This window comes from Erigeron canadensis, chromosome 8 (genome assembly GCF_010389155.1).
Source record: "Erigeron canadensis isolate Cc75 chromosome 8, C_canadensis_v1, whole genome shotgun sequence".
NCBI lineage: Eukaryota > Viridiplantae > Streptophyta > Magnoliopsida > Asterales > Asteraceae > Erigeron > Erigeron canadensis.
The window spans coordinates 40,833,576-40,844,522 of NC_057768.1; the positions used below are offsets into that span (position 1 = coordinate 40,833,576).

At 33.3% G+C, this 10,947-nt stretch overlaps 1 protein-coding gene across 1 annotated transcript; it reads left to right on the plus strand.

Annotated features, from left to right (window-relative positions):
* The first annotated feature begins 2,683 nt into the window (after nucleotides 1-2,683).
* LOC122610105 (AT-rich interactive domain-containing protein 5-like) lies at nucleotides 2,684-10,249 on the plus strand. Its single transcript, XM_043783099.1, has 12 exons — nucleotides 2,684-3,145; nucleotides 3,259-3,298; nucleotides 4,215-4,267; nucleotides 5,008-5,053; nucleotides 7,095-7,187; nucleotides 7,508-7,630; nucleotides 7,756-7,801; nucleotides 7,893-7,968; nucleotides 8,207-8,273; nucleotides 8,393-8,443; nucleotides 9,403-9,495; nucleotides 9,846-10,249. Exons 1-12 carry the CDS (start codon nucleotides 2,760-2,762, stop codon nucleotides 9,948-9,950), a joined length of 1,179 nt encoding a protein of 392 aa, XP_043639034.1. The 5' UTR covers nucleotides 2,684-2,759; the 3' UTR covers nucleotides 9,951-10,249.
* Nucleotides 10,250-10,947: the final 698 nt, after the last annotated feature.

Sequence of the window (10,947 nt, forward strand, 5' to 3'; positions counted from 1 at the left end):
TGGTCAGATTCGAAGCTAATTGTGGTTGCAATTTGATCAACAAAACTATGAAAGATAATTTTTTTGATTAGAGGAAGTTGAAGATGAAGATGAACATGCCAATTTGTTAATTTGCATGATGAATCAAATCAAAATGAAACGATGTTTATGCTCACAAATTTATTCAATGTCATGTTATTGAATGAACTTAAGGGTTATGTTTCTGTTAGAAAATGTGTGGATATAAAGAATGGGAATTGGGTATATACTTCTTATCTATAACTCCTTATAAAACATAATCACCTCTTCTATTTTAGGAATTCAGTACTTTTTTATATCTAAAATACCCATATTTATTAATCCTAATTTTCCTATACACCTAATTTATACTTTTATATTGTTTGATAAATAAAACAACCATGCATCTCTTTAAAAGTTATGAAATAATTATTCAAAATACCATTATTGATTAAATTACAATATCAGTTATTTATCTTTTAAAATATCTCCATTATCCTTTTAGATCAATTACCTTTACATCACTCGATGCCGTCTCCACTACCAACAGTTGCCCCCACCACCACACCATTGCCGCCACAACCACCGCCGCATTGCACAGGTACTGGTGCTAATCACTATTCACTAGTAGAATTTTTAGTTTTAGAAACTAGTCACTATTCACTAGTAGAATTTTTAGCTTTAGAAATTTAGACTTGGAATTAGTTGGATGTTTATGGGTGAGAAAGGAAAAATGTGAGGGCAAAATGACAATAGAAAGAAGTTAAGGGGATGTTGTCTTAATTTTCATAAACAAAAAAATTTGAGCAGAAAAAATGTGGGGACAAAATGATAATAAAAAGTTGAAGGACTAATTATGATCAATTGGTATTGTCATTATGAGATTTTAGAGCAATGGGAGGTTGATGAATTTTTTTTTTAGGACTAATTGCATGGGAAATATTTGTACTTTGACACTTTTGTTATTGTGAGGCGCGTGCAAAAAAATTTGCTTTTAAAGGGCGTTGAAACGGGTAATATTTCTTTTGTGGGACCGAGATCATTTATTGCTTATGTGTTCCGTATTTAGTTGGTTTTTTCATTTTTTTATTATTGAAACTGCCAAGTCATTTAAATTAAATTTTCCATGTGTACATATATACATATATATACATACAACTGTTCCTTTCCCCCAATTACAAACATAAATCGTTCCACCGCCACCAGAACCCAATTTAAAGTGGTGGTAATGTCCGAATATTAATGATACCTATCAAACAACAACAACAACAACATCCAGAGTTGACTTTCACGGTTATGGTGGTGATGTTCACGCCAGCGGCTACAACTTCCGGCTTGCAACAATATACCTTTAGATATTCGCTTGATTTGATGACGATGATCTGGAACCACACTTAAAGTAAAGTGGTGGTGGTAATCGAATATTCGTTTGTGATTGTTTATTTCCCATATACGATTTGTGTTTGATTTATGATTTTTAGATTTGGATGTAATATAGATTTGTATACACATGTGAGATGAATGCTAGTAGCGATATACATATGTTTGTGATAATAGTTCGTATATTCGTCAGACTTTGACCGGAGTTAAAGCAATTGACTTTTAGATTTTGATATATAGCAATATATGTTAACAAGGAAGATGATTGTAGCATCTCAGATCAGACATAAAGTGGGAAGTGCTTATCCATACTTATAAATAATGGGTCTAATATATTATTAATGGCTAGTACTAAAGTGTTTGTAGAAAGTGGAATACTGATGTGACATTTACAATTTTGTTTTTTATGACATGGATAAGACATGTAGGAAATTAAAGGATTTAAAATAAATGAAAATGATTTCCAAAATTCTTTTTAACCGGTTATTTACACAAAACCCCACAAATGTAATATTATTCGTTTCAACACCCTTTAAAAGCAATTTTTTTTGTATGAGCATCACAATAACAAAAGTGTCAAAGTTCAAATACTTTTCATGCAATTAACCTTTTTTTTAAAAAGAAAAAGTCTTTGAATAACTTTTTACATTGATGAAAATAACTTTTTTCTTCGAAAGTTTGATATTTCTCAAGCTATTTGATTAAAGTGTTTTTTTACACATTCACACTCACATCTAAATTCCTTTTAATAAAATATTTGTTTATAATTTCAACTAACACTTTTAATTTAATATCGTATATTAATAATAAAAACGTTGAAAAAAAGTCTTTAATAGGTTGATGCTAATTGGAGATGAGCTCACAAATGAAAATTGTAAGCATTATTTAAATTTTGTTAAATATAAATAGAGAAATTATATCTTATGATTAATGTGCGAGAATAGTGATTCATCTAACATAAATTTTATACCATTTGTACTTTGTATATTAAAACGGTACATGGGAATAAAGTTTTAACTATTGACTTTTTTTTCTTTTCTTTTCTAAATAATAGGTTGGTTATGTAAGATTTGTGTTTAAGAGAGATTTTTGCAGACTAGAAGCATTGGTAACTAGTTGGTACCATTTGTCACAAAATCTTCAATTGCCGGTAATTACAGTATGTGAAAAGTAAAAACGTATATGGGTGGGTAAACTATATCCGTCGTCACTCGCCAACAAATTAAATCTACCGCCACCTCACCTATATTCTCAGTTTCACTGGGACACAAAAATTATATATTTTGTTAAAATCTATCTATTTATTAATTTAATTTGACTTATTAGGGTTTACAAAACAACAATAGAAGCTGAGCCTTAAAATTCCCAAAAATCAATATACGATGTTACCTGAAGAAGACAAACCTAGCGACGAGAACGGAATAAAATCCGGCACCGGCGGCGACGTATCTCATTCTCCGGCAGGAAGTGGTAACAAAGAAGAACTGATGACGATGTCGATGAAACCAGCAAAAAGGGAGGATGAAGATGACGTGGCAGAGGATGACGACGACGATGACGTGGCAGACGAAAGAATAAAAAAGAAGAAATCTTTTTCATTTTTGTTGCAGGGGAATGGGGGGAATAGTAATAGTAATGAAGAAGAAGATGAATGTGGGACCGAAGAAGAACAAGCTTTGTTTATAAAAGAACTTGAAGCTTTTCATAAACAGAGGGGTTTGGATTTTAGACCTCCTAAGTTTTATGGAGAATATTTAAATTTACTTAGGTTTGTGCCCTTTTTTTACAAAAAAAAAAAAAAAAAAAAAAAAAAAAACATTTATATGTATACACATTGGTTTATATATATATTGTTAATTTTGTTGTTTTTTTGTGTGTCAGGTTATGGAGATCGGTTATAAGGCTCGGTGGCTACGATTATGTATGATTTCTTCTATAATTTTAACTTGTCTATTGTAGCTCATTTTTAGTATTAGTACTAGTTCTAGATTCGGGATCGCCCCTTTAGTAAATCATAGGTGGTTTTCCGTGTTCAGTTCAGCTGGGAAGGGCGAGTCTTCGACTTAGATGTACATGGTCTTACTGGGTTTTCACTGTGACTGTTTCCGAACCCTTTTCTTTGCCGCCCCGAAGATGGTTACCTTAGGAGGTTTGAACCTGAGACGTCTTGTGAGAATACTAGGATGACTGACCATTAGGACATCTTGATGGTGGTCTGAGTGCTCATGTATTTGGTTTGGTCTAAAGATACCAGAATTAGTTTTTGGGTCAACCTTTTGTTCTTTGTTTTTTGTATTGCAGTTGTGGATTCAAAGGTTTTAAGTATGTCTGCATATGGTTGGTGAAGCATTTAATGTAATTTTTTCCGATAAGTATAATATCGGTCACTACGGTCAGGGTCATACCTGGATGGTATTTCTCATGTGTAGCTAATGATGATATCTGTTCTTGTTGTTTTAGTGTCCTGTGTGGAATGGTTTTTTTTAAGGGCATATGGTGTTGGCTTTTGTTGTTGTTGGTAGGGACTTTCATGTAAAAGCTTTCAACTCTGTCATTGCAAACACTGGAAGTTCTGTTTATATGTAGGTTTTTTTAGTACTTGTTTGAGTAACCTAGGAGTTTGATCTAACGAAGTAAGACTATGATAAGTTATTTCTGTGCTTATTCTGCTACACGTTTCTTGTTAGGCACTATTCAATTTGACTTCTCTGATATGAATTCCCATGCTTGTAAGACCATATGCACATTTGCTTAACAGTCGTAAGATACCTGCTATGATTTTGTGTAAGCTTTATATGAATGTTTTAATTACATTTTTACGTGTTTGCATACTGTAGGTGACCTCATGCAAGGTGTGGCGAACAATAGGAGATGCTTTTAAACCCCCGAAGTAAGCATTAAAGTGATTTTCGTTGGTATACATATATCCACCTTGTATGACTGCAAATGTTTTCATTAAAAAACCTTGTATCACATGTGTATAGCTGTATAAGTGTATTCATAATTCAATAAAAAAGCAGGTACCTGAGAAATTTGCGTGTTATCTAAGTTGCTGGTTCTTTCATCCTAATGTAGCCTATTGGATTTATTTTTCTATATAATTATTTTGATTCTCGGCTGTGTAACTTTAGTGTACAGTCTTTATCATATAGTCCATCTCCATTTTACTTTCTCTCCTTGTCTCTTTTTCATACCTTTTATATTAAAGTGACTGGCTGGTTTTTCATTTGGTGACTCATCATTATCGTAGTCTTCTCTGTCAGTATTGAAATGATTCTTTGGCCATGTCCTAAAACGGTTGTTTGGCATTGCCATAAATTTATAACAATGTTGTTTACTGACTTACTCTGAACATAGCCTATAGTATACTCTTAGAGGCCATATCGTATCGTATACCTTTATGTTTGTTCCACATGTGTGGAAGGATATGATGGGTTAAGAACATAGCGATTGCACCATTTTTGCATTTCATACTCTTTTGCTTTCAGTTAACTAAATAAACAGTGAATGTTATATTGCTTTTTTTTTTGCATACATCATTTTACTTGTAGTTTCTGATTACTTCCGTAAGTTTTTTGTAGGCAGACTACTCTCAGAATCTAATACTTATTTTTTTTTTATTTTGGACAGGACATGTACTACTGTCTCATGGACATTCCGGTGTTTTTATGAGAAGGTGATTGTTTAGTTTCTTGAGTATGCTCACAATTGCACTAATTCAATGAAATTTAACCGTTTCTCGTCTTTGCATTGCAATTTCATGCTAAAGTATCCTTTACGTTCAGTATTGAAATTCAACAGAGTTGTGTTTGTGCCGCTTACTTTAATTCTCTTAGTGAGGTGTGTATAAATCTATCGCTAAAGAAGTTGATGTTAAAATAAGGCTATATGTACTAAATGTACCAGTGGGGAAGTTTATGAAATATTCTACAATCTTAGGCTCAATAATTCCTGTTGCACCCCTGGTTATAGCTGTATTCTTAAGATCATCGTAATCTTAGAATGTCATCAATAGAAACGTGAGTTCACCAACCAGAACTTGATTGCCAAATTCAAAATTTAGCATCTGAAAGGAAGGTCTAGAATATGTTTGGACAACTGAAATCTCATGCCTACTCAATACGGATAAGTATATTCGTATAGGAATAAAAATGGCACTGGTTCATTTTTTGGTATTTTGTTTTGTTGTGTTTCCGTAGTTTTGTTGGTTTCATACCATATTAGGAACTAGGTTTTGAATATTGTTTTGTTGGCCCAAAGCCATATCATCTAAGTTTTGAGTTCTGAGATTGTTTTGAGTTATATGTTAATCTTTGGTGAGATGTCTACGTCTTGGGTATTACTCTTTGAAGATTATTGCTTCTTTTAACTTGTTTTCTTGATTTTTTCTTGCATCAGTATTTTCATTTGCAGATGGTTTTTAGCTCTATGACTAGAGTAGGTAGATTATGAGGGCTAGGTATTTCCATTCTTGTCAAGATTTCTACCTTTCTTCGTATTTAGGTGTTATTGCTACAATACTTTGCAAAGTAAGAGGATATACTGATTTTTGTCCCTTTGTGATCCATGACACTCTGATGGTGGAGGCAAAGTGTCTTTTTAACCACGAATACAAGAGGTCACAAACTGTTGAATTTTATTGAAATGCCAATGAGAGACCTATTGAGCCTAGATGGATAATAACATCGGTTGAACCATTGACGTCCATAGACAATGTATTGAAATTGCGACCTGATCAAAGTATCATTATAGTGTTTTAAACTCGAACCTTCAAGATGACCCATACCCGACTTGAACTTTTATCCCGAAGGAAGTGCTTGAATCAACAAACACTGCCTTTTGAAAGAAAATCTGACATGAATATGACGCTTAAGAACTCGTATGAAGCAACAACTACATGAGTATCCTTGGAAACTAGCTCATAGTAATTATCTTATAAGCTAGCCATGTGTAGATTGTTATACTGGTTATTAGGTCTTTTGGTTCTTATGTTTTTAATATGAGGCATGTCTCATATTAGCTATTGATGTCAGTCCTATCATGTATTGTAGCCATTTTTTGTGATTAATATCAATTAGCTAGCGTAAAACCCTTTACCAAAACAGAAAAACTAGCTTGCCTGAGAACCAACTAAATTTATATGATAGCTATGAGAGACTGAAAAGAGTCGAGTGAGCACTGGAAGAGGAGCTTATTTTTGTTCTCTTGATTGATCATCTCTGTTGTGAGTTCCATGCAGAAGTCGATATTTTTGGACTCAACTTGTGGAAGGGTTGTAGGCTCATGTTTAGAATTACATATACACGTGTCGAGACAAATGTACGATGAAGCCAGAATAATTTCGGCAAGACTAGATTTTCCTAGAACATTGATTGATAGGATTCAGTTTTTTTGTTACTGACTTTATACTGTCTTGTAGTTTATATATTTAAAACCACGCTTTTAGTCATTCTTGGTATTTTACACACGGATAAACTTATTTCTCTAGTTGGTCAGAACACAATAATTTTTTTTGTTTCCTCTCTGTTGATAGTTGGTAAACATTTCACATTAGGCACTGCTATTATATATTATTTCTGTCATGCTTTAATTTTGTTTAGAGAGTTCATTTGCAAATGCACATGGTCCCAATTTGTTTAAAGTAGCTTTTGCTGGTTGTAGACTTGTAGTGATTAGGAATGTAAAATTATCAATTCGCTGATACAAGATTGTTGCAGGCATTGCTTGAATACGAGAGATATAAGATGAGCATGGGGGAGCTGCCTTTTAATGATGCTTCTTGTGCAGAACCCGTTTCTAGTGAAAAACTGGTACCCTATATAATTTAATACGACGTGTTTATGAATTTGGTTAAAACCTTCGAATTTTCTGTTTGAATCGCTTAACTGTATTTACACTCAGATCAATGAGAACTCAGCCTCGCAAGACTTAAAGTTTTGATGTTGCAAGTTGAATTTAATGGTCAAAAGCCTGTTTCCTCATTAAACCACGTGTTTAACACATTTAGATTCAATTTTCAATATTTTACTAATTAGTTGTGTTGGTTGTATCCAGTTGGACTTATAGTGAACTTACTCTCCCTTCCCTTAGTGTTTCAAGTGTTTTAACTATATGAGACTCTTCCTTGTAGATCAGTCAAATTCAAACTACTGGATCAGGAAGGGCCAGGCGAGATGCAGCGGCTCGAGCAATGCAGGGTTGGCATTCTCAGCGTCTTCTTGGTAATGGCGAGGTTGGGGATCCAATCATCAAGGTATAGTCTTATGTATTTATGATCCATCATATCATAGTGAAAATTCAAAATACTTTCTGAAATGCTTGTTAGGTGTATTGCTGACTTGAACATAATTTTATGTATTGATATTTAAATATTTGTAGGATAAGACTTCAAGTTCAATGATGAAGAGAGACAAGCAAAGCATTGGTACAATTTGCATCAAGTTCTAGTATAAAAAATTATCTATTGTCTATCTTTTTTTTTGTTCTTTTTCTTGACTATTGTGTTGGCTAATTAGGTTTACTGAAGCGTAAGAAGCCATCTCCAGTTGAACGTGCTGTTAAAGTTGCACGCATGAAAGCTTTATTACCACAGTTGAGATATCATGTTACTCACTTGGCTTTTTTATTTGCTATATAGTGTTCTGGTACAGTGTTACTTGATACTTACAAAAGTATGTAACGTATGGGTAATAAATGAATGTTTTCTGTTTAAAAAATTGTTTCATTTACTGAAACTTTCTTTTGAAGTTAAAGACTCTTACTGATAAACCCAGTTAATTACATTCAACCTTTTTGATGAAGGCAACTTAACCCTATATGAATTTCTCAGATTGGACAACACGGTTGTGGATGTTGGCCCCCCTGCTGATTGGGTGAAGATTAATGTGCAGAGAACTGTAAGTTTGTCTGCTGTATTATTTGTTTGGCAATTTAGTGAGTGATCAATCATGACAGAGTTAAGGGAGTTTATCAGTCTTTTAATACATTTAACCCGGCTTGAAAATGGACTGTACAGAAGGATTGCTTTGAGGTGTATGCTTTGGTTCCTGGGCTTTTGCGTGAAGAGGTAATAGTTATCTCAAACACTTTGTGATCACCATCTCTTTTGTGTAATATAACATGTTTGTGTTTGTAATGACTTTAATTTTTAAGTGGGAGATGTAATGGGGTTTTGAGTGTTTGGATGATGATAAACTTGTTTTTATCATTCAGTTTAGAGATGTACAATAATTAACAGAAGTACAATTAAACACTTTCTTTCAAGATCGCGTAATCTGTTATTTTTTACTTTTATGATTTTATATCCCCAGTACTATCAAATGGCAAATGTTCTCATTTTTAAATGGTGATGTTGATTTGGGCCAACTACATTCTAACATTGAGCGATAGTTAGACTTTTACCAAACATTAATTATTTTCATACAACTAATATTGGTTATTCTATGTAATTTTGGGGATTATCTACTACATCTTTTAAGAGCAGTGGTTATTTGAACTTAAACCAATTTATATTAGACAATTGCTTGACCTATATTCGCCATTTGTGAAGTTGTTTGTTGCATTAACAGTTTGGCTATGTCAATCCTGTAGATGTAAGTGGCATTTTTACAAAAACATTCAGATATGTTTGAATTAGAAAATCATTCTGTCGTGTTATTAAAAGATCAGATTTTCTTCTTTTTTTTTAAATTTGCAGTCTCTTTTCCAGCTAATATAATACTTTCCTATCTCCCCCTGTTAATTCTCTGTCGTTTATCTGAGGTTATAAAGCTCTTCACTGTGGGAAGTCAACTGTGGTTTTTTATTGCTTTTTGTAAACCATTCATGTATTGTTCCTATACCACCAAACATCCATTTTTTCTAACTTCTTAAATTTCTTTTTGTTTAACATGTGTAAATTAACAGGGGAAATTGTCGTGTCATGCTCTGGTCTTTTTTGCTAATAAGTAGAGCCCCCTTATTAAAAGGCGTGGCGCACCTTACAATTCGATTTGGTCTGATACAATTAGCTCATTATGGATTTAGGTTCGGGTACAATCTGATCCAGCTGGTCGCCTGGTTATATCTGGTCAACCAGAGCAGCTTGACAATCCTTGGGGTGTTTCTTCCTTTAAAAAGGTACGAATGCAAATCTAATAATGAATATAGATAGATTAAAGTTGAATAATTTTAATAACATACGATGGCAAAATCTTTGAACGGATTTAATATCAATAGTCTTGGTTATCCAAATCAAACTTATATATTCTGTGACTGCCATACTAATAATACTACTGTCATCGCTGCATGTGGCCTCTTTTTATCTTTCTCGCCAAAGCACTTTTAGTGTTCCGTTTGTTATAATTTTACAGTTTTCTCCAGAACAAGAACTGTTCATTATTTTTTGCTGCATATTAGTGATTACGTTTCAAATTTTAAGCTACTAATATAAAGTTAATATGAAGATCTTCGTTGAATTTGTGATCCAGGTTGTGAGTCTGCCTTCAAGAATTGATCCTCATCAAACCTCAGCTGTTGTAACTCTGCATGGTCAATTGTTCGTGAGGGTGCCGTTTGAGCAGTCAAGCCTTTAGAATGACGTCAGTTTTTTCTTAATCCCTTACAGATTTAGAAAATGTGCAGAAGGTTTTAGCAGTAGAAGTTGTAGCTGTGCAGTCTATGTTTCTAGTACTATATTAGTGAGGTTTAAACTTATAAAGCATGAAATTATGTAGCTATATCTCATACTTTTGTGGTTTTGTTGTATCTGGCTTTGAATGTGATGCAAAAACTTGGTAGAGACCATTACCAAACTCAATACATTCAGCCACAAACACTTTCTAACATGAATAGAAGATTCCAAAACAAACAAGCAAAGAAACATTTGGAACAATCTCTTGTGGCCTAGCATAATTGATGTCATGTTTGTATCTTGAAGTTGGGACTGAAGCCCCTTACCTATATTATATGCCCGGTATTGCAATGAACTAGGGGTTCCAAAAAAACAGTAAAGGCTAACCACAAAAGTGACCAGATGTGTGATATGGTCCAGAATTGAATAGGAAAATTTTGAGCTGTGGTTTTCTCTAGTATATCAAAGAAAAATGTTGTCAAACAGAACCACAGGATATATATTTATTGAGTTACAAAAACAATTGTGAATGATGAATCATTAAGTTGCATCATCTTAAGACATGTTAAAAGTGATAGATCTAAGTTGCATCATATTAAGATACGTTTACTCCGCCGTTCAAAAAAAAAAAGATACATTTTAAATTGCATCATATATGTTAATAGTGAGTCTATCTAAGTTGCACTATACCAACAAGTTCTTACTCGGTCTTGTCCACTATATTTATCTGCTTATTAGAACTCTTAATGACCTATGCATTATGTTTTCACTTCCAGTTGTTCGATCCACTGTGATTTGGTTCCTTGGTGTGGAGAGACCTTTGCCAATGCAATGCTTTTTACCAGAATAATATCTCAAAGTCTCAAACTTAAAGGTTTGATTAGCCAAACAGTTTTTTGTTCAGACTACAACTTGATTAGCTTACAAGTGTAAACGACATACTAGAATAAAAAAAGGGC